The sequence below is a fragment of the Pteropus alecto genome, unplaced genomic scaffold, assembly GCF_000325575.1.
Source record: "Pteropus alecto unplaced genomic scaffold, ASM32557v1 scaffold577, whole genome shotgun sequence".
In the NCBI taxonomy this organism is placed as follows: Eukaryota; Metazoa; Chordata; class Mammalia; order Chiroptera; family Pteropodidae; genus Pteropus; species Pteropus alecto.
Genome location: NW_006440152.1, coordinates 180,410 through 204,836, shown reverse-complemented (window position 1 = coordinate 204,836; position 24,427 = coordinate 180,410). Strand labels below are relative to the sequence as shown.

Below are 24,427 nucleotides of genomic sequence, written 5' to 3'. Positions count from 1 at the left end.
TGATAACCTCTATTTTAATCTGTAAAGTAGGAGGTGAGATTATCTGCTGAAAGTAAGGTAGGAGCAGATAGCCCATCAGTTATCTATTATGTAACAAATTACCCTAAAATTTAGCAACTTGAAACAACAACAGTCAGGTCTTAACCTCACAGAGTTTCTGAGAATCAGGAATCCAACAGCAACTTAGCTGGGCTGTTCTGGCTTAAGGATCTGTCATGAAGTTGCAGTCATGCCCTGGGCTGGAACTGCACTCTCTACAGACTTCACTGGGGCTGGAGGATCCAGCCCAAGCTCACTTGCATGGCCATTAGCTAGAGGCTTCAGTTCTGCTCCACATGGACCTCTCCATGGGGCAGCTCACAACACAGCTTTCTCCAGAGAGAGTGAGCTGAGAGAACCTCAAGATGGAAGTCAAAGTGCCTTTTATAACCTCATCTTGGAAGTGATGTACCATCATCCCTTCTACCGTATTCTGTTGGTCACACAGATGGACCCTGGTATGGTGTGAGCGGGGATTACACAAGGTTGTAAATACTTGCAGGCAGGGATCATTGGGGATCATATTGGAGGCTAGTTTCCACAAGTGACAGGAGTTTTGAGGAGAAGGTTTGGAAATAGTTCTTGTAGAGACTTGGGAGAATGAGTTGACCAAAAAAAAAAAAATGCGGTAGGATTGCTGAGTAGTATTAGGGACCCATTTGAGTCTGAGAGATAGATACTAAAAGTAGAATCATTCTGCCCTGTTGAATGACTTTATCCTGGAGTACTTAGCTATAAGCATGGAGAAAAGAGATAGTTGGGTCTAAGTTTGGGGTTTTGTAAAGTGAGTGCAACGAAAGCACAGAGAGAAGCAAGTGAATGTTGGATATTAGAGAGTATTATCATTATGTGGCTGAAAAGAGAAGCAGTAAGAGGACTGACTGACTGACTGACTGACTGACTGACTGACTGAAAGAAAAGCAGTGGGATCTTTGGACTGGAGGTCCCAGTGAGGTGGAAGAATTTTCCAAGTGGGATAGGTGAACATGAAACATGAAAAAGGAACGATTGTGGTTAGAAGGATGTCTGAATTAGTGATATTTTATAAACCACCTCAGAACACAGATTCTGCCAAATAGATTGGTAGAAATATTTTTTTAAATTAAAACTCTAAGTAGAATCTCTGTTAGAAAGTGAGTTATTACTGAAATGCCATTCTGCAGAGTCTTAATCTTCTGGGAATGAACTTCAGGCCAAAAAAGATAAAACCCCATTAATAAGAGAAGAACTTTAGCTGGAAGACTCCCATGAGATTGGTAACTTCATATCCTGCTAGTCTTTGAGAAATTTTGGAGCAGTCAAGTGGCCTGAGCCACTATAGTTAAACAGAAACAAGGCAAAAAATTCTGCCTAGGTTTCTGAGTCTGTTAGGTGAAGTTCCTCGATACAAAATCCTGCCCTGATAATTGACCCTTACCAGGGAGAGTTGTTCTCTTGCTGACTGTATTAGTTAGGATATAGGTTTGGTTTCATGTGACAAAGACCCAAATTAACCAAGGTTTAAACAAGAAAGAAATTTATTGATGGGCATATTCTTACATACAGATCCTTTTGCTTTAGTCTTACAGACTCCACCCATTTCCAAACGTACTTAGGTCAGCCCTGTTTTCACCTTGTTTTGTTGTTAATCTTAGCTTTTCCTTGGTGTTCCTTTCAGAAAATGGGGTGGAGGCTATATTATAAACCTTGAAATAAAAATCGTAATTGTAAAGCAGGAGTCTCTAGACAGCAAACTGGAGGGAAAAAACACTAAAGTTGGTTTCTAGTTAAAACTATTCTGAATTCCCATTCAGCCTTCCCTTTGAAGCAGAGTGAATATTAGAAACTCGGAGGAACACATTGGGACTAGCAGCAGTGTCAGTGGTATGAGGTGTTTGAGCTGTCCTTTTCTTTTTTGTAAAGGCCTTTTTACTTTTCAATTTCAGTTGACATGCAATATTATACAAATTAATTTTAGGTGTACACGAGCTGCCCTTTTCTTTGTTCTGAAGAAGCAAGGCCAAGCTTAGCCAATATTACTCTTCCTCCTACCAACATTGACAATTAATCTGAGTCGGCCTACTATAGTAATAATCTTAAGATTACACCAAAGAAGCTCTGCTTTTCAGTGTTTCTGTTCATCTCATGAATTTCCTATATGTTAGATCTGCTCTGTCCAATTTGGTAGCAACTAACTACTTGTGATTATTTAAATTTAAATTAACTTAAATGAAATAAAATTAAAATTTCAGTACCTTAGTCACACTATCCACGTTTCAGGCGCACGGCATGTTGGACAGTGCAGACATAGAACATGTCTATCATTGCAGAAAGTTCCATTGGACTGCTCTGTGTTAGTGCGATCAAAAGACTGTGTGTTAGAAACTGAGCTTCCTAAGATAATCTTTCACCCTCTTGAATGTAGAGTCTAAATAATATTAATAGTAAAAAGAGATAATCCTTAACCTATTGATAATTTTAGATTGCTATTTTTGTGGGAAGAGCTGCCAATATTTATCCTTTGTCACTCTTACTTAATTTGGGTAGAAGAAGTAAGATTGGATCAAATTTTCAACACATGATGATGTTTGCTGGTAAGTTATAATTCCCTCTTTGCCCACTCCAAGAAACTACTCACAATGCAAATGCCAGCTTCATTTTAAACGGAAATGATTTGCTGCTGGTCATATATGACTCCCTTAAACATTAAAGTTGCAACCTCCAATACAATATTTTTTTTATAGTGACCCATTTCCTTCACTGGGAATTTTTTTCATGTTCCAGTTCCAAATTCCCAGTTCAGAAATATGTCACATATAGTGGAGAAGATAAAGATTAATACATTTTTACACAAAAACCTGTATGTGAATGTTTACGGCAATTTTATTCATAATTGCCCAAATCTGGAAACAGCCCAATTGTCTGCGTTCCAATGGGTGAATGAATAAGCAAAGTGTGGCACATCCAGTGGAATACTACTTAGCACTAAAAAGAACAAATTGTCAATACATACAACATGGATGAAACTCAGAGGCATTGTGCTGAATGAAAGGTCACATACTATGACTCCATTTATATGACATTCTCCAAAAGATAAAAGCATCACAGTGGAGAATAGATTAGTGGTTGCTAGCGTTTTGGCAGGGTGACGGAGAGGTTGGACTAAAAAGAGGTCACGCAAAGGAAACTATTCTGTGTCTTGGTTGTGGTAGTGGTCACACACCTCTATGCATCTGTCAAGACTCATGGAACTGTACACCAAGAACAATGACTCTGACTGTAAGTAAATTTAAAAATAAAATATTGTTAAATAATCAGTGCACGTCATTATTATGTGCTAGTTCTCTTTCTATTTAGTTGTATATACTTATGTATGTTAATGTAACGTATTTGTTCACATGGTTCTAAGTTTTTAGAATGTGCCTTATTTCTCTGAATTTATGAAGCTCACCTCAATAATGAGTAATTGAAGAAATATCTCTTCCGTTCCCTTTTAGGCCTTCGTGGTGCAATGGCATTTGCCTTGGCCATTCGAGATACTGCCACTTATGCGCGGCAAATGATGTTTAGCACCACACTGCTGATCGTGTTTTTTACTGTGTGGGTGTTTGGTGGTGGCACCACTGCCATGCTGTCGTGCTTGCATATAAGGTAAGTAGTGACTGGGGACCTCATTTTCGTATTAAATTATAATTCAGGTTATTTTTCTGTTAGTCATGAGGAAGTTTTAAGTTTTAACTAATATGTTTCATTTTTCCTTTTAAAAAGTATATAACATGTAGTACAGAAAAATGGAAACTATGCCAAATAAAATTTTAAAAAATGCTGTTAATACTTTGAGGGATGTCTTTCCAGACCTCTTGCTGTATGTGATATATTTTTAACAAAAGGGGACAACACTATAGGCACACTTATAAACTGACTTTTTAAATATAATATAGAATAGGCATCTCAGTTGGTAAATATCATTGTTGTAATGGATGGATGTATTACGATTTATTTAACCAAATTCCTACTGTTGGACTTTTGTATTGTTTCTAGGATTTTGTTGTTACTATTGCCATTAACAATGTGAACATTCGTACTTTCATACAACATGTGCATTTATTTGATTATTTCCTTACATTCCTACAAGTGGAATTCCTTGGTCAAAGGATATGCATATAACTAAGGCTCTTGATCTGTATCACCAGATAGGATTAAAAATTTTCTTCTATCTGAAGCCTATGAGACAATCCAGTTTATCCCAACCCTAATAAATACTAGATATTATCATTCTTTCTCATCTTTGTGATCACCATGGTTTCTACCCTGACAATCCAAGGTTGAGATTGTAAGGTCACATTCCTCAGTGCACACTAGTTAATGTATTCAGTTGGAAAGCTCCCTTGTATCTCAAGAGTTCTGCATCGTTTACATAGATACAGTAGACTATGTTGCAAAAGCCTTTGTAGATTTTAGTTCTGTGTTTGGCTGAAATGTCATTGACCTCAAGAGCTACTGAGCTTCCAGAATGTGTAGGGTTCATTAGAGAAAACAGTATTTCACATTTTATAGATTCTGTTCTCCATTTTTTCATTCTATTATGCCTTTCTTTTTCTAAAGACCAGCCAGCCCTAAATAACACTTCAAATGTTGTTGTTATTGTCTTTTTTCTCTTTACTATTCAAATCCCTTTCTCACAGTTTCTGTGTTGTTATAGTATATAATTGAAAATACACTAAAAAATATATTGTGTAATTTGTATAACCATGATTATTACTTCAGGGAGGACCTGGCATTTGTTGAGCACCTACTATGTGCTGGGCATTGTGCTAAGTGCATTTTACACATTTATCTAGTCACAATAGCTCCATTTTACAAGTGAGAAAATAGAGGCTTAAAAAATTGCGATGTTGTTCAAGGTCATATAGACAATTAAATAGTGGACAGAGAAGCCTCATCAAGAAATGAGGGTGGTAAATTTTAGAAGGGTTAAACTCCTTCCTTTTCTCAAGAGCTTGCAAATGAAGACTCTTCCTTATTCTACTAAGAAAAACTAAATTAAATGTAAGATAATTTAGGAAAAATAGTAATCCTAGCAGAGTCTCAGTGCTTAAATAGAACCAGTTCCCTGCCGTAACTGCCCTCCACTCAAACCAAACCAAATACCCACACTTACTCCCCCCACAAAATAAAACCTCACAAAAGCCCCCTACTTACATAAAGTTGAGTCCACCTTACCAACTTAGCAAGCTCTTTGGCCCCATCTTTCCTGTCCTGTAGCATAGGCTCTCAATTGTATACATTACTTTACAGTTTTAGATTACTTGTTGTTGTTGTTGTTGGGGGGTTTTTGGGCCTCTTCACTAGGAGAGGCTGGCATTTAAGTTTCTCTTCCTTCCCCCCCAAATTTGTCTAGTACAGTTTTGAGGATGCCGATAAGTCCTTAAGTTTAAGATTAATGCAGGCGTAGACTTCACTTTGAGTTCTTGCCCCTTCCTTTACTAACTCTGTGATCTTGAGCAAGCCCTTTTTTTAAGCCTCAGTTGCCTCATTTGTAATGTGTGTGTGGTAGTACCCACCTCCTAGGGTTGTTGTAAGGATTCAGTGAGCTAATATCTGTAAAGCTCTTAGACAGCATTGCAAATGTGCCTTTTCGTCATTCATTCGATAAATACTGATTGAGCACCAACCATGTGCCGGGCACTGTTTTAAGCTCTAACTTAGTAGTTATCAACTAGGGGTGATTTTGCCACCCCCCAAGGGATATTTGGCAATGTCTGGAGACATTTTTGATTGTCACAATCAAAGATAGGAGGCTGTTACTGGCATCTAGTTGGTAGAAGCCAAGGGTGCTGCTAAACACCCTACTGTGCACAGAGCAACCCCCCACAGCAGAGTGATCAGGGTAAAAATGTCAGTAATATGAATGTTGAGACCCTGCTCTAGAGAGGTACGGTGGTAGTAATCAGATAGAAAAGGTCCCTGGTCTCATAAAGTCTATTCTTTAGTGGGAGAAGATGGACAATAAACTAGTAAACAAATGAAAATGAAAATTTTAGATGATATTAAATGCTATGATGACAAAATGTTGTGACAGTGACTGGGGATCAAGTATATTTTATAGGCAATGGTCAGGAAAGGTCTCTCTTAGGTTACATTTAAGCTCAGTTTACCTGAAGTACAGGTATTGCCAATTAAACTGTGAGCAGGAAGAAGAGCAGTCCAGGCAGAGGGGAAAGCAAGTGCAAAGGCCCTGAGGCAGGAACAAACTTGGCCCGTTGAATGAACAGAAAAAAAAAGTCCTCATAGCTGAAGTATAGCGATTGAAGAGTAGGTAGTAAATGAGGTGAGCAAAATCCTATAGTGGCAGGGGTTGGCAAAAAACATCCTATAAAGGGCCAGAGAGTAAATATTTTAGGCCTTGCAGGCCATAATGGTCTCTGTCTTAGCTACTCAACTCTATTGTGAAGCCCCACAGACAGTGTATGAATCAGTTGGTGTGGCTGTGTTCCAGCAAGACTGCATTAAACAACAACAACAACAACAGGAGGTGCACTGGATGCGGCCTATGGGCCATAGTTTTTGGAACCCTGCTTTCCGGTCTTGTAGGACATGGTAAGGAGTTTAGATTTTAAAATCCAATTGGAAATCTTGTATTTTAAAGCAGGGAGTGACATGATCTGTTTAGCAGGGTAAAAGCGGCATTCCAGCTGCTGTGTGGACAATGGATCCTCAGTGAGTTAGAGCCAGCTAGCTGTCCCTGCGTCCTTTCATAATTTGTGACAGTCACATTTGGCTCCCTGTTATTTACCACATGTACTTTGCACTTCTCTGTCTCTGAGCCTTTGCTCCTACTGTTCCTTGCCTAGAATTCTCTTTCACTCCCAAGAAATGACACAGCTCAAGTGCCTCCTCCTTTTTCTCCTCTTCTTTTGTATCAGAACCACTCTTCCATTTACTTAACATTGAGTATCTCTATTACAGCGCTTACTTCAATCAGACTTGTAATAATAATATTGTTATAAGAGCTACTTAATGATGTATCAGATATTCTTTTTAAATCTTTAGATACATTTTTCTCATTTAATCCTTGCAGGAACTCTGTGGTGGTATAATCCCAGTTTTTCAAGTGATAAAATCACAGTTCATCGGGCTATGTAACTTGACTAAGTTCACACAACTAGAAAGGAACTGTGGCCAGGTTGGAACCCAGCTCTTCTAGACTGCAAAGCCGTTGGGGATTATGCTCTAGTTGTGTCTGTCTCCCCCAGGAGTCTGAGAACTCCTCAAGGGCAAGGGTCGTGTCTAATTCATGTCTATGCCTTGTGCCTAGTGCAGTGCCTGGAAGATAATAAGTGCTCTCCAAATGTTCATTACATCTAATTGGCTTCTGAAAATGTTCTAAGTATTACAAACGTGCTCTCTGTAAGACCACTAGGTGTCACTTTAGATGCACAAATGTGGTTAGAGTTTCATGTGGCTAAGAAGATATTGAACAGCTTCTGGCCATTTTAACAAAGAAGAACTGAGCTTTTCTTGAAATTAAGAATCTAGTCATAGCCATCTGTTTTTAAGTACTTGACAGTGATTTACTTGCCTTCCAGATGAGGTCTTGCATCATTTTCCTCCCTTCAGTGTTACTCGTATTCTGAGATGCTACTGCTACAGCATTTCACACTGCTGTTTTTTCTGTGTTGTCTGTAGTAGTGACCTTAATCGATAAATATTTGAGCACCTATTGTGTGTCAGGGTAAAGGCCATGTCTCAATTCACCTCCGTATCCCCAGAGTGTAGCACTAGGAATACAGAGGTGAATTGAGACATGGCCTTTACCCTCACGCTCACAGTCTATTTGGGGAGACTGACAGGTAAATAACTATACTCTACTGTTCCAAGTATTATAATAGAGGAATCTAGAAAATGCTGTAAAAGGACAAAGGAAAAAATGATTCTGCTTCAGAGGGTCATAGAATGGCTCACTTGGAACTCAAAAAAGTAGAAAAAAGTGAGAGAGTGCATTTTGTTTTTTGAAGGGACAGTGCATTTGAGATAGAAGGAACAACACAAGCAAAGGCATGGAGGCACGGGAGAGGACAGGGATTTGGGAGAGGAGTAGTCAGGTATGGCGAAGAGAGGGTGTGTAGAATAGAATGAGGGGAAAGGTAGTTTGGAGTGGAGGGGTACTAACTTGTAGGGAGTATTGAATGCCACACAGACTTGACCCTCTGGGTTATAAGCTGCTCTTAAAGTCTCATCATGGGGATAACCAGTGAGTGCTGTGCTTCAGGCAGCTAAATCTAGGAGAGAACTTGGCATCTGGAAAACCTTACATCCAGTTTCTACAGACACCAAGAGTCAGAACGAGGCCTGAGCTTGAGTAATTAGAATGGAAAGGAGAGAAGACCTGAGAGACAGATTAGAGAAAGAATTAACAGAGTTAGTGAGTGCTCATGTTGAGAAGGTAAAAAGGAGTCAAAGAGAACTTCATAATGAAGCTGTTCCCTGGGATATGGAAAGCAGGAATTCTAAGCAGATGAAAAAGAATTACGAAGAACCAAGGCTAATGTCTATCCATAGCCTATGAAAAAAAAAAGCTGTAATTGGACCCTCTCTTCAGTCATCACAACAGAATGTTACCATGAGAGCGGAGAGGTCCGAAAACATGCAACTCCCTCCTGGAACTGCATTGTGCCAGCCTTGTTTTGTAACTACCCAGTAGTTCTTATTCAGTAACGGGCAATGCTGCTTTCCCAGACTCTGCTTACAGTGGACTTATATTCAGAGGAGCAAATGTTATTTTGCTGAAACTGGTAAGTGAGATTGCAGAAAGAGAATCATTAGTAGACACTGCTTGCCTGAGGATCCAAGCTGTTGCTAAAGAAAGTGGCAGGAGCCAAAAATTTATATCAACAACCAGAGAGAAGCAAGAAAACATTAACCATTCCATAGCTTCTGTTTTGAAAAAAGTAGCTGCCTGACTACATACATATGTGGATAGACTTTTTTTGGCTTCAAGATCTTATTTGCCTTTTGTGTTTCTCCTTTAGGGTTGGTGTTGATTCAGACCAAGAACATTTGGTAAATATGCGTTTGTGTTGTCCTTGGCATTTCTGTCGAATGTGCAGTTGTTTGAAAAGAAAACAGTCTGCCATAGACTTCATGCCACCACTATCTAGATCCTCTCCTGTTTGCATCAGCTTTTAACTAGCATCATTCCTGGCTTTTTTCACTGCGCAATAAAGACAAAACCGAATTTTAGACAGCATGTAGTCATCAAGGGTGACAGCTCTCATATCTGTGGGCCAACCTGGGCTTTGGCTACAGAGCAGAGCTGTCCCATAAGCGCTCCTGGATTTGCAAGTGACTGCTCTGGCACAGGGAGCCTTTTTCCATTTTGGTTTGCGCATGAAGACTTGTCTCTGATGTAAGCCCCACTCCAGCTGCTCTTCCTGTGTAACTTTCAAATTGGATGACCAGCAGCTGCCCTTGAGAGCTGCCTTGAAGCTTTGGAATCTTCAGCCAGTCTTCCCTGCCTGTTCAGGAGAATGCACTTTCTTACCTTGTGCCTCAGCCTTGCCCACATTTCCATGCCTGCTTCCATGTGTCACTTTCTCAGTTGTTCCTCTGCACCTGAATCTGGTAGATTGACTGCAGTGTAACACAGTGCCTTCTCTAGACTGACCACTCTTTTCTGGTATTTTCCATCTGCTTTTTAATGGTTTCTGAGCACTACTGAATACATGACTCTTTCTTAGACATTAGATGGGAAATCACAGAATTAGGTTTTGGAAGATGGAAAGCATCTCTTTCAAAACAATTCTTTTTCTTGTTTGAAACAAGCACACGTCTATTTGTCTTCAGGGTGTGGTTCAAAAAAACATACAGCAGATTCATTTCCTAAATGTTAATTTTGTTAGCTGTTGAGTGATGAACGTGTATGTGATATAATAAGTACTTGCCTCTTTTGTGGTCAGACCTTAAAGTTTAATTCCATGGGCTTGAAATACCTGAACAAACCAGGCTGGATAAATTCCCATGATGCTGAGCTGCTGGCCAGGCGGGTAATAGCTCCTCAGTGCTTCTACCCCATGTCCAAACAAGAATAAAATTATCATATAGCTCAGCAGACAAATGCTTGATCACTATCTCATAACTCTCCACCTATGATGTCACCTCTATCATCACAGAGGAGAAATGGAAATGAAGTGACAGGGAGAGAGCCAGGTTGGTGAGTACAACCTGTGACATACAGAAAAAATACCATTTCTCCCTTGCCTTCAAAGCCCTATGGATGCCTTGGTTTGTTATATTGCTTATTCAATGTTTTGTGTGACCACTGGGAAGCACAGAGGAGTAGTATAGTAAGTACAGAGTATGGGGGGATTGGGTGTACAGGTGTTTATGCAATGAGGAGATCATGAGATTTATAGAGTAATTGTTCTTTAAAAAATGAGACACATATACCTACTGATGTAAAAGGAAATACTGGTGTTCTGGAGGGCATTTGTAAGCGCATTCAGTGTTCTCAAATATTTTTATATTGTGTATACATGTTGAAAGGAAGATTCATTTATTTTGAGGATCATGAAGGGTAGGAAGGAACCAAAACCCAGAATCTAAATTCTCTGCTCTACGAAAACCGTGGAACAATAGAACATATGTGCTAGAAAGGGCCTTCAAGATTCTCCAACCCTCACATTGCATGAAGAAATTCAGGCCACGGAGGGAAGAGAACTTGCCCAGCTAGTTCACACCAGAGCTGAGATGAACCAGGTTGCCTAACTGCTCCACTACTGACTACACCATATTTCAATAAAGACCCACTTTATGTTTTTGGAAGCTATTTTCGAAGAGGCCTGCCTGCTATATTAGTTTTCCCTCCTAGCCTGTCAGGCTTACCATGGAATTTCCCTGCTTGCTTTCATTTTGCCAGTGTTTTAAGTACACAGTAGCAACTTTGCAAATGCCAGTTACTTTTGGGACCCATGACAAACTCCCCAAGATAGGGTTGTCAGTATGATGTTTTCTATTTAAGATGCAATTCACATTGTGGGTGTAAGCCTTTCAGATTTAAGGGGTGAATTTTCTCACACTGATTTTTTAAATGACAGTAGACTCATAAATCAGCAAGCAGCCTTGGTCATAGAAGTTTTCAGAAAAACATTTCAGTTTCTTATTCCAAAGCCACAATATGTAAGCTATTAAATTTCTAATGTTCCCCATGTTGGAGAGTTTCTTATACATAATAGGCTATATTTCTGATTCTATAAAGAAACGACTGTAAATAAATGTGTTTTTATCTTTGTGTTTGTATTGATTTCTTTATTATTTGTTTGCAGGGTATTCCTGAAAGTGAAAGAAGAACTACCAAAGCAGAGAGTGCCTGGCTCTTCCGGATATGGTACAACTTTGATCATAAGTATCCTTGAAAAAAAATGGTAGTCCGGACATGGACAATTACAATTTAATGGAATGACTGTTTTGACCATTCTCTTCCTGAAGCAGAATATAAAACCTACCTTTGGTCTTCCCTTTCCCCTTCAGTGTCGTGGAGGAGGTTATTAAAGGAAACCCACACAAATGAATTCCTCTGAAAATCCATGAAAGCAGTAGGGACTGGTTATTGCAGAAGCTGGCTGTATGAAGAGACTCAGGAGCCCTTTTGACAGACTCTTTGATATATAGGTTTATTTATTGAGCAGACTTTTAATATTTATTGTCCTTTAGCTAATTTAGTGAATCCTGAAAAAAGTATTTGTTGGCTCTTGTCACTGTACTCGCTAGAATAAAAGATGAAAGGCTGCCTTAGGAAAAAGTATGAGAATAAGATTTAAAATGTAGACAAATATTTGGTGACAGAAGGAAATCTAACTTTGGTAGTGAACTTACCGTTGAATTATACACTTGAAACTTATTTGATTTTATTAATGTCACCCCAATAATTTTTAATAAAAAAATAACAAAATAGAGTGCAGTAATGTTAGATACCTCAATAGGCAGTGATATGCCTTTTTTCTCTGACCTTTCCAAAGACTGGCAGATTCTCCTCTCTATTCAGAATGCCAGTGTTTCATTGTTTGCCAAATTTCTTTCTTGTCCTATTGTAACAGTCTTCTTCACAACTATACGTTGAGTCATGTTATATTCTGTAACCTGTTTAGATCATGTCTTTTAAAAAACATTTTATCACTTACTATTTATTAAAATTAAATATTATTTGAAAATTGAACTAGGAAAAGGGACCATGGTGCCCTTTCTGGATGAGATTTATCAGTAAATGAATCAAAACCTGGTTTATGTTCCATTGAAACAAATTTGGGACAACCACATAAAATTTTTTTCCTTGCTTTCGCCTTTCTGGTCAAAGCCTTGTATATTTAAGAAAAATGTACTTAACACTTATTATTACAATCTACTACTTACTATATTCTGTTGGCTAAATTTTTATATTCACTTTCTATATTACTCAAAATTAAATTACTGTATGAAAATGAAAATATAAGAATATCTGTGGTATTAAGACTCCTATTAGAGGGAGAGAGCCTGGCTCTTTAAAATTGTTTAATGATCATATCATTACTTTTGGCTCCATTATCAGCATTTTGGGCATAAGCCACTCCCATATTTCTTGGGGCTTTTTCATCCTTCTGATTTAACAAAAATTGTTTAGTGTTTCCTTCATTAAATGTTCTGTATATTTTCTGCATAATATAAAAAATAATTAAATGATCCTAATGTAAAGAGTAGAATAATAGCTTATTTTTCTGAGTATTCTTATAGAACTAAATACCAAGACTTGTTTGACTCAGTACTACCCTATTAAATACTACTAGCCTAAGACCTGGTAATTTTTTATTATTTTTTATTTTTTATTTTTCAATTGCAGTTGACATTCGGTATTATTTTGTATTAGTTTCAGGTATACAGCTTAGTGGTTAGACGTTTATCTAATTTATGAAGTGATCCCTCCGATTAGTCTAGCATCCACCTGGCACTCTACATAGTTATCACAATATTATTGACTACCTTCCCTGTGCTGTACTTCACATCCCCATGCCTATTTTGTAACTACCAATCTGTACTTTTTATCCCCTTCATCTTTTTCACATAGTCCCATACCCCCCTCCCATCTGGCAACCATCTGTTTGTTCTCTGTATCTATGAGTCTGTTTAAGACCTGGTAATTTAAAAACCTAGTGCCCTAGTAGAATTAATCATTCATCATTCTCGATTTTGTATAGCCAGATTGTTTGTTATAATTGAGATTCAATTTGAATACAGTAATGTACGTAAATCTTAAGTGTACAGTTTAATCAATGTTGACCTGTGTATACATACATGTGTGCTTGCCACCCACATAAAGTATATAGAACATTTTCAGCACCCAGAAGACATACTGTGTTCCCTTGTAGTCAGTAATGCTTTCCCCTTCCACCACCAAAAGAGCAACCACTATTCTTACTTCTGGCAACATGGATTAGTTTTACCTGTTTTTATTCATCATTTAAATGGAATCATATATTATGTATTATTTTATGTGTTGCTTCTTTCACTCAACATTGTACCATTTATCCATGTTGTTGCCTGTATCAGTAATTCATTCTTTTTCATTGCTGTGTACTGTTCCATAGTGTGAATATATGACAGGTTATTTTTTTAACCATCTACTGTTGATAAACATTTGGTTTGTTTCAGCTTTTGGCTATTACAAATAAAGCTAAACATTTATGTATATATCTTTTGATAAAGATAGGCACTCATTTCTCTTGATACCTAAGAGTGGAATTTAGGGCAAGCGTATGTTTAGCTTTGATAGATATTGCCAACCAGTTTTCCAGAGTGGTTGTAACTGATTTACTCCCCCACCGGCAAGTTAAGGGAGTTCCAGTTATCTCACATGTCCACCACTACTTGGTATTTGTCAGCCTTTTAATTTTTAGCCATTTTGATGGGTGTGTAGTGATATCGCCTGTGCTTTAATTTACATTTCTCTGATAACCAGTGAAGTCTAGCATCCTTTCATATGTTTATTGACCTTTTCGATATCCTCTTTTATGAAGTGTGTCTGTTCAGTTATTTTGCCTGTTATTTAATTGAGTCGTCTAACTGATTTGAAGTTCTTTTTGTATTCCTGAATTTGGTTCTTTGTTGGTTCTATGTATTGTGAATATCTTCTCCCAATCTGTATCTCACCTTTTCATGTTCTTAATCCTGTCTTTTAAGGAACAGAAATTCTTCATTTTAACAAGCTTTATTTTATCAATCTTTTCTTTTATAGTTAGTGCTTTCTGTATCTTAAATCTTTTATATCCCAAGGTCATGAACATATTTTCTTGTTCTAAAAGTGTGATTGTTTTAAGCTATCACATTTGAGTCTGTGTATGGTATGAGGTGTAAGTGAAGATCCACTTTTTTCTTTATGGGTATTCAACTGACCCAGCAGCATTTATTGAAAATACCATCCTTACCCTACTGAATTGCAGTGGAGCATTTGTTGTAAATCACTGAGCCATGTAAACGGGGGTCTGTTTCTGGACTCTCTTTTCTATTTGTCTATTTTTACATCAATACCAAACTCAATGTCTCTTAATTATTGTACTTTATAGTAAGTTGCTATCCAAAAGGAGAAATCTTCTTAGTTTGTTATTCTTTAGTATTGCCTTGGCTATTTTAGGTTCGTTGCATTTTCATCTAAATTTTAGAAACAGCTTCTAATTTTACACACACACACACGAAAAAAAATCCGGTGGCAGTTTTATTGGGTTTGTATTAAGTCTATAGACGAATTTGGAGAGAACTGACATCTTAACAACATTGAGTCTTCCAATCTGTGAGCACAGTATTTCCCTCCATTTATTTAGACCTTATTTAATTTCTCTCATTAATGTTTTATAGTTTTCAGTGACAAGTTTAACAAATCTTTCATTATATTTATCCCTAGGTATTTGATATTTTTGATGCTATTACAAATGGTTTTTATTTTATTTTCTACTTGTTATATTTTAGATCTACAATCGAATTTTTAGATATTGACCTTGTATCCAGCAATCTTGTTAAGTTCACTTATTTTTTAAATTTTATTTTATTATTAGTTTCAAGTAAAAAGTACATTGATTAGACATTTATATAGTTTATGGAATGATCTCCCTGATTACTCTATCTTCCCTCTGGCTCTACACATGGTCAATACATTACTGCTGACTGCATTCCCTATGCCGTGCTCCCCATCCCCGTGACCATCAACTACTAATTTGTACTTTTTTAACCCTTCACCCCATTCTCTCAGCCCCACAAACCCCCTCTCCTCTGGCCGTCACCAGATTGTCCTCTGTATTTGAAGTTTACTTATCATTTTTAATAGTTTGTGGATCCTTTTGGGTTTTCTGTACATAGAAACAAGTGAATAATGATGTTTTATTTTTTTCTTCTTTTCCAATACCTTCTATTTCTTTCTTATGTCTTATTACACTGGCTGGACCTCTCCAGTACAGTATTGAATTTAAGTGATGATAGTGGGCATTTTTCTTATTCCTGACCTCATGGGGAAATCTTTCAATATTTCATTAAGTATGTTGTTAACTGTAGATTTTTGAAATATCCTTTTCAAGTTAAGAATATTCTATTTCTAGTCTACTGAGAGTTTTTTTTTTTTTATCGTGAACAGGTATTGAATATTATCAGATGTTTTTCTGCATCAATTGAGATGATCATGTATTTATTTTATTCTCCAGTAATCTGTTATTGTGCTGATTTTCATTGATTATTTGAATGTTAAACTAGTCTTGTGTTGGTGGAACAAATCTTACTTGGTCATGATGTGTTATTCTCTGTGTATGTCACTGGATTTAATTCGCTAATATTTGTGTGTCTGATTTTTGTGTCTATTTTCATGAGAGATACTAGCTTGTGATTTCTTGTAATGCCTTGTTGAGTTTCTATAACAAGATCATGCTTGCTTTATAAAATGAGTGAGGAAGAATTTTTCTCTTTTTCCATGTTTTGGAGGATTGGTGTTATTTCTTAAGTGCTGGGAAGATTTTATCAGAGAAGTCACCTGGGCCTGAAGTGTTATGTATAAGAAGGCTTTAAATTTATTTAATAGATAGAAAACTATTCAGATTTTCTTTTGTCAATGTTTGGTAAGTTTTGTTTTTTAAGGAATTCGTTCATACAGAGCTAAGCACCAAGACTTGTTAGCCTCAATACTACCCTATTAACTACCACTAGACTAAGACCTGGTAGTTTCTGTACTCAGTGAACTAGTAGAATTTATCATTCCAGGTTTTCAGTGGTTTTGTGTAGCCAGATGTTTTATAAAGTACATAAGTGCATTTATATAGAGTACTTTAATCTTTACTTAGTATTTATAAATATGAGAATTCATGACTTTTCCTCTGACTTCCTCATTTTAAATTGAGAACAACCTTAGGTTGTAATTTTAGAAATTGGGAATATGTATGTGTCTCCCTTTCTCTACTTTTTCTTTTGATTTCCTCTTTTTTTTTTCCCTTTTTTTTCTTATTTTTTGGAGGCTAAATGAATACTGAAATGAGAGTCTATGATTGAGGAATTCATGATATGTAATTTTTTTAAAATGTTTTTAGAATTGAATTTCCTTTGATACTGAAGTTTCAACTCTTCAAGAGGCCAGCTGAGTCCACAATAAATGATTCAAACCATTAATTAGTGTATTCTACTACTGGAATATTTAATCTCTTTTCTGTTAATCATTGTTTACTTTCTTTGTATCTCCTTCAGTGCTAAATTGAGAGTAATTTTGTCTTCCTTTTGGTTTTAGTACAGTCAGAAATACTGTGCTCAAGGATTGAAAATATCATGTGGTTGAAAGGGCACAGGATTTGGAATCAAACCAATCTGGGTTTGAGTTTTGGTCCTTCGTTTACTTAATTGTGTGACTAAAGGCCAATCATGGACCACTCTGAGCCTCAGTTTCTATGTCTGTGAAACAGAGATAATAAAATCTCCCCTTGCTATCTCACTGACATAATGTGATGAAATGAAACAACATATGTGAAAGCCCTTTGCTATCCTCTGAAGTGATTGGTACACTGTGACCATGGTTGTTATCAAATGAGTTGTTTTAAATTTGTGAAGAAAAGAACGCAGCTCTTCCTTAACTACCACAGCTATCTGAAGCCTCTGCTGACACATAGTGGGCCTCCTCTCACGACAACACTCCCTGCCTGCTGTGGCCCCATCGCAAGATGCCTAACCAGCCCCCAGGCTTATGAAGTAAGTGGGTTTTATCCAAAATCTAAGTTCTTCATTAGGTTAAATTTATCTGCTCTGTGGCTGGGTTGCTTATTTTGTTTTGCTTGTCTGTAAGGTATAAAATCTATGAGAGAAAATATAAGCATGTTTTGCTTAGCTAGAAAATACACTGAAATCTATAAATAGAATTCATAGGCTTAGCAACATCATTTGAAAACAGATCTTGAATAGTACTTCATCTTACCGTCGGTGATTTTAGTAAATAATTCTATTTCCATGCTGGTTTTCATTGATTTGTAGTGTGCTAAATATGAACTTGGCACTAAATATGTATGCTTTAATTTATAAATTATGGTTGTCACTGTCATGTTGAGAGGATTAATAAAACAATTTTTGAGTTTCCTAAAGTGCAACAGATAGTCTTTTATTTCACACTTGTAATCTTTTGAATATTAGGAAAGGTTTATCTACTTCTGTTTTTGCATTGCTGGGAGGTGTGAACACATCTAGATATAATCTAGATGCCATATTTTTTTTCTTGGCTACCAAAATATGATTGGTGATTTGGTAAGTATTGCAACAAAGAAAGTAGTCAGAAATGCTAACGAGCTTTTATTTTAAAATATGAACATTTTATTTTTCAAGTTCTTTTAAAAAATCTTTTGCTTCTAACCTAACTCTTCAAAATAATCTGTGGCATCAAAGAAAGTGCTCATATTAACAAAACCCACCCATTTTGAATACTCTGATACAGTACCTTGAGTAGAGAGTTAAGGCTGTGGTGAAGCAGTGTAGATATGCATCCCCCAGTACCCTATGACCTTTTATGTGGTGGTGCGTTAGCACAGACCCCACAGAGAATGGGTGGGGAAGAGTGGACTTAGTGAGGGTGGCACCTGGGGCAGGGAGGAATACCCTACAGCTTTGTGTTACATTAAGTCATGCACATTTCAGACAAATTGTGCTGGTGGGGTAGGGGAAACACCCCATGTTGTCTTGTGTCTCCCTCCCACATTGCCAAAGCCCGCCCTCTCAAGCACATTCTCTATCCCCTCTGTGCCCTGGTGGCTCTGTGCAGAGGGGTCAGCCAACTTGATTGATAAGTCAGGCTCAGCTTTTGGATTCCAGAGACCCACTTGGCCATCACCAAAAGTGTGTCCTGTAGACTAAAGCAAAATACAACATTATTGTACTAGTTTCCTAGTACTGCTGTAACAAAGTCAAGCTGTTGACATGGTTGGTTCCTTCTAAGGGCTGTGAGGAAGAATGTGTTCCATGCCTCTCTCCTAACTTCTGGTGGTTTACTGGCAAGCTTTGGCATTCCTTGGCTTATAGATGTATCACATAGATCTCCGTCTTCATCTTCACATGATGTTCTCCATCTGTGTTGTGTATGTATGTATCCAAATTTCCCCTTTTTATAAGAACAGCCACTGTATTGGATCAGGGCCCACACTAATGACCTGATGTTGACTTGATCATCTGCAAAGACCCTGTTTCCCACATTCATGGGTATTGGAGGTTAGGATTTCAACATCTTTTGTGAGGACACAGTGTAACCTGTGACGGCCATAAAACTTCATTTTTAATGTTATTTTTGTTAACTACTTATTTTAATTATAAAAATAATATGCTGTGATCAAATATTCAAACAGTATGAACGTATAAAGTGAGAAATAAAAGTCGCTCTTCTTCCACCTACATCCCCCAGTGGTAGTCTTTAGTAAGGTTTTATTGTGGGTGCTTCCTGATATGTTTTATCTTCACAAACGTGTTTTTTATTGTTTTACACAAATGAGATCATAATCAGTAAGTTGTCTTGCTACTTCTTTTTTTCGCTTAATGATACATCATGGATACCTTTCCATGGGTACACAAGATGAGATTCGTTACCTTCTCTTTATTCATGGCTGCACAGTATGCTACACCAAGATTGATTTAATCAGTCTCCTATGGCTAGATCTTTAAGTTGTTTCCTTTTTTGTTATTATAAGCAGTGTTTATGATGAATATCTATGCATATAAATTTACTCAAGTATATAAAGGTATACAAAATATATTTTAAAGGTTAAATTGCTGGGTCAAAAGGCATATGCATTTTAAAATTTGATAGATATTGCCTCAAGCCTCAAACTTAATAAATACATTAGAAGGTGCTGAAGAGCCCCTGCTGACATGTGAAGGTGCCACAGAGCTTTGTTGTATTGCGAGTCAAGTGATAGATACTAGTCAGACTTAGTGTTTTAACTAGTTTGGGCAGGAAGGGATTATGGCTGGTTGGTGGTTATGAGTTTGTTTTTTAATTCACGTGTCTTTGTCTTTGAATCAAATTCCTAGGAACCGCAAATTAAATTTTTAAAACTTTCGTCTAATAGTCTCCTCAGTCTGTTTGACTATCTTAGACAAATCTAAATTTTTCAAACACACATAGGATTGGAGAGCTGTATATAAGATGTTTCTATCAGCTCTGCTTCCCTCAAGGAGTATTAGTCACAGACTTTTTTTTTTTTTTGCTAAGTGTTTAGAATGATTCTTACTCTTTTCATTTAAAAAGTGACTTCCTGATTTTTAAAAGTAACATGTGTTCATTATAATAAAATTTCAGGTAGTACAGAACTATAAAGAAGAAAAAAATCATTAGCAATTCTATCATCATTTTGTTGAATACCTCTCCAAACTTCTATGTACACGTACTTTTTTTTTTTTTAATCAGAATGGCAGTATATGTTCTTGACTTTTTTCCATTTTTGTAGAACTTTATTTAATTATACTCTTTTGGCCACAAAGTTTCCATTACAACCAAAGTTTATCAAGCTGGGAGACAAGTATGCAGTAAGGGTTCAATATGTTTGGGGATATTATATTTCTAGGCATTGTTAATACAGAAGGAAGAGCTTCGTTTATATAAACGTATTTAATAACCAGTTGAACTTATGTTTAGTGAATACTTTCTGCATGCCCCAAACTGTTAGGTTGTTGAATAGAAGGGACTTAGTCTAGTGGGGGGCAGGGTACAGAATAGACCAGTACCCATGCAGTTATAATACGAGGGTGAGTACCACTCTAGGGAGATGGGTAAGTACAGGATGCTATGAGAGAACACAGGAGGGACACCTCCGCTAGCCTTGGAAAGTCAAAGATGACTTCTAGGAGAAAGTGACTTTTAAGCCGAGACCTCTGTAAGTAGGCATTCATCACATGAAAGAAGGTGCAGGGGACAGGAGGTAACAGAAAGTTTAAGAGATGTGAGCAGCTCTCAGCAGTTCTGTCCAGCCAGTACACAGTGGGGCTGTTGGGATGGGGGAAGCAGATTGTGGTGTGAGATGAAGCTGAAGGCCCAAGTCAACAGTGTCTTTTAGGCCGGTAGAAGGACTTTAGACTTTATCCTGAGGGCACCAGGCCACCCCTGAGGGGTTAAATAGGGAGTCTTTGAAAATTTCCCTGTTGGAAATGTTTCTTGAATTTCATAACCATTTTTAAAACTTATTTTATTTGCTTTTAGAACCAGGAACAATTGAAAGATGATGACTCCGATCTTATTCTCAATGACGGTGATATTAGTTTGACATATGGGGATTCTACTGTGAACACAGAATCAGCAACATCTGGTGCCCCGAGGAGATTTATAGGAAACAGTTCTGAAGATGCCTTGGATCGCGAACTTGCATTTGGGGACCACGAACTGGTCATTCGGGGAACACGCCTGGTTCTTCCTATGGATGATTCTGAACCCCCGTTAAATTTGTTGGATAATACGAGACACAGTCCAGCCTAAACTTACTAATATTCACTTAGTGATTTGTAAAATTTGCACATGTGATTGTGAAGAAATTCGTACTACCTAAAAAGTCCCAGTGCATGTCTCTGAATGTTTAAGGTATATAAATGCTATTTATATGGCATTGAAAGAATATAAATATCCTGTACAAGGCAAATTGTGAACAAACTCTTACATTTTATTGGCTGCACTATGTAGACTGGATCTGTTTTAGAAAGTTATTTTCACAGTGATGTATGTTTCATTAGCTTTATGTCTCAGTTAAAGTGAAAAAAGTGACAGATTTACTCTTTCTTATATTTACCTGACATTTAATCGTATCATGTTCTTGTGATGTGAATTAATTTTGTTTTGTGGGAGGGGCGGGGGAGAGGAAAGGAGGAGTGTCATTTCTGGAGGAGCCCAGGGAGGAGCTGTTCCTTTGTTGGGAAACTTGTGTTGATTGCTGCTGCCTTTGTCACAACCTTTTTCTTTTATTTTTCTTTGGTGGCCTGTTGTGGTACGAGAGGCTGTTGGCATTCAGATCTTGCCCTGTTGAGGCTGGGGTGTGAAGTGTGGGGCCCTTTTTCCCCCTTGCTGTCAAGGAGCAGGTTCATCGACTACAATACACTGCTGCTGGGAAAAGAAGGCTGCAGATGACTTCCAAGACTTAGTTTCTTTGCTTCCAGATCAAGACCATAGAAGGAGACACATCCAGCCAGCTTAGCCAAAGTACAGGAGTATATAGTTCAGGGTACTTGATTTCAATCTGGAGGGGCTGGGTGGGTGGAAAAGGGCAGAGGGCCGGAGGGGAGTAAAGAGAATGGTGGTTTTGGAGGTCTCTCTTCCCAAAAATGTAAATATTCTATACCAGATAAGTTTAAATAAGAAACTCAATTGCTGCTTACTTTTTGATTCTGTACTTTATCTGTATAGTAAGCTTTGTGGTCAGAAGTTTTTATATCAATTTAAATTGCTGCTCTTTAGCAGCCAAACAGGAGCAAAATGTAAAATTTTTGAACTTACTGTGTCTAATTGTCATTCGTTAGTCTGTAGTTGATGTTAAAAGTTAATTTATGAATCCATGATCATTGCACACTACACCGAAGTCAGTCGTCAGAGAATTCAGTGCCCTGGAGAGTTTATCATAAGAGCAGTGACTTCTCTGTGCATGCCGGTGTAATCTTCATTTTCATGTTACTTTTTAATATGAAATACCTAAGCTGCCATGAGTTTTCGTTTTTTTTACAGTTTTTAAGGAAGAGTACACAATTTCCCATTTCATATTGAGAATATGAAAGTGGATGCTATTTTGTAATGGTGAAAATATCTAAAGTTGCATTGAATGCTTGGAATGGGGATACTTTCTAATGTTGATTCTGACCTGTAAATGTCTCTGATGGAAAAGAGAAACTTTTGTGGGTTCTCTCCCCCCACAAGTCTGAGTAGCATTGCCTTAAATCTTACCCAGTCCGAAAACTGGTTTATTTACACGATGTCTAAATTTTCCAATGAAAATTATCCCCCCCCCCAAAAAAAATGTACTTATTCTCCTTAAGATATCTGTGCTGTTGCAAACACTCCTTGAGATTTTAAGGGAATTCTACTATTGCACCCTTCTGTGGCAGCTCTGTTGGCATAGCCATTTGTTATGTAGTGGTAGCGACTTTCCTGCTATGCAGGAACCCTGTGAAGTGTGCATTTTATATGATGTGTGCCTCTTCATGCAGTCAATAATTTCTTGTTAATGTATGTTTGAGGGGCTTTGAACTTGAGCATCATTTACCCATGAAGTTATTCAAGTTGTAAAACGATACACAAGAAATTACCAACTACCTTTTTTATTCTGTCAGGTTCTGAGCTCACTTTATGAAAATGACTGTAAATACTTAGCATGACAAATTCAGTAACTCGTCTGTTTCAGCATGCATAAGACTTTTTCTTAGGGAAACTGATAATGCTTGAGTCAACTAAACCTGCCTTCATACGTTATCAAAGGGTAACTAAGCTTGCTGTGCTTACATCAGCATCTGGAAGATTCTCCTCTCTTCTAATCTGTGTGCACATCTCCAAGCAAAGAAGAAAAAAAAAAAACTCTGCTCATACATCTGTTGGGTTTAGACACCTGAATGAACCTAAAGTACAGTCTGAGTTGCCATCATGCACAAGTAGAACTGCTCTCAGACTTGTTTTTCTGTTCTGATTTTTTTTTTTTTTTTTGTGGACCCTACCTGTTTGAATGACTTGAACGTTGCATCTTTTAAAGTTATTTTTTAAGGTTCCTTGACATTTTATCCTAGTTGTCCGTGTTTGGCAATGTGCTGTTAAAGTAATAGACTTTTAATCTTTATGTATTTTTTGTTTTCCCTTGGAGTACTTGGACAGATGTTATAGTGGTTTCTTTTAGGAAAATCTGTCATTAAAAAAATTATAGCCTTGCAAATAACCACTCACCATATTTGAGTCACAGTTTATTCTAGTGAGGAGTAAAGAGTGCTGACTTCATTTATTTTTCTACCTATATACCTAGTGGGAAAGGAAGAAGACTGATGTTTAAAAAAGAAACAATCCTGACAACGTAACTTAATGGAGCAGCAAACTTTTGGTGCTTATGTGTAAGGCTGGATGTATTTGCTTGTGGTCACAATTGGACCATTTAAGAAATATGACTCGAAGCAGTTTCATTGATTTGTACCCTGTTAGCTCAATAATGCATAATGTCATGAAAATGTTAGTTCCATACTTTGGGGAGAGTAAATTCTGTATGCAGTTAGGTAGAACGACAGTTTCAAGTTTGGCTGAAAGCATGATCACACAGTCATTTTTCCAAGTTAAGGCTAGGTCTTTCTTTTTGTACATGAGAAGTTTTATAGGTTAGTTTCCTGACTGACAGCAACTTTGTCTAGTCTAGTAATGGCACCAACCAAACTTTTACTGTGTTTTGTTGCCATCCACTCTAGCTTCCTTGTCCATGGTCCTGCAAGAGGCCTACACACCATAGACGATCTTAATTCACAAGCTAAACCCTACATTAGATTTGAGCAAGTACATTTATTAACCTGACTCAATGAAGGAGCGTGAGGTGAAAGTATAGATGTTTTGACTTAATCAGAAAGTCCTTGATAGGAAGTACCCTACACAGATGATGCAGCATGAGGTATGAGGCTTGAAATAAATTGGAAACGATAACACTCGTTCCCCTTTTTTGAGCCCCTCTTAGATAAGACAGTGTGTACATGAGGTATTTTTAAGTCTGCATTTTAATTCAATCTTAATCATGCTGTGAGAATACATTCTATTCTCATGAGATTAGGAAACAGGTTCGAGGAAGTTGTCACACTGCTAGTGAAAGGAAGAGCCAGGACTCAAATCCAATCTTGACTCCAAAGTCTGTTAATGACTGACTGCTGATTCCAATGGCAGACTCCGGGCTAA

The 24,427-nt window shown here is 37.4% G+C and overlaps 1 protein-coding gene across 1 annotated transcript in view; it reads left to right on the top strand.

Moving 5' to 3' along the window:
* The window catches only part of SLC9A6 (solute carrier family 9 member A6), a 49,364-nt gene extending 25,926 nt beyond the window's left edge, over positions 1-23,438 (top strand). The window contains exons 11-16 of the mRNA XM_006917182.2: positions 2,501-2,612; positions 3,516-3,669; positions 9,051-9,081; positions 11,343-11,422; positions 17,151-17,256; positions 20,738-23,438. Coding sequence (XP_006917244.1) covers positions 2,501-2,612; positions 3,516-3,669; positions 9,051-9,081; positions 11,343-11,422; positions 17,151-17,256; positions 20,738-21,010 — 756 coding nt within the window. The 3' untranslated portion in view covers positions 21,011-23,438. The remainder of the gene's footprint in view (positions 1-2,500; positions 2,613-3,515; positions 3,670-9,050; positions 9,082-11,342; positions 11,423-17,150; positions 17,257-20,737) is intronic.
* The last annotated feature ends 989 nt before the right edge of the window (positions 23,439-24,427 follow it).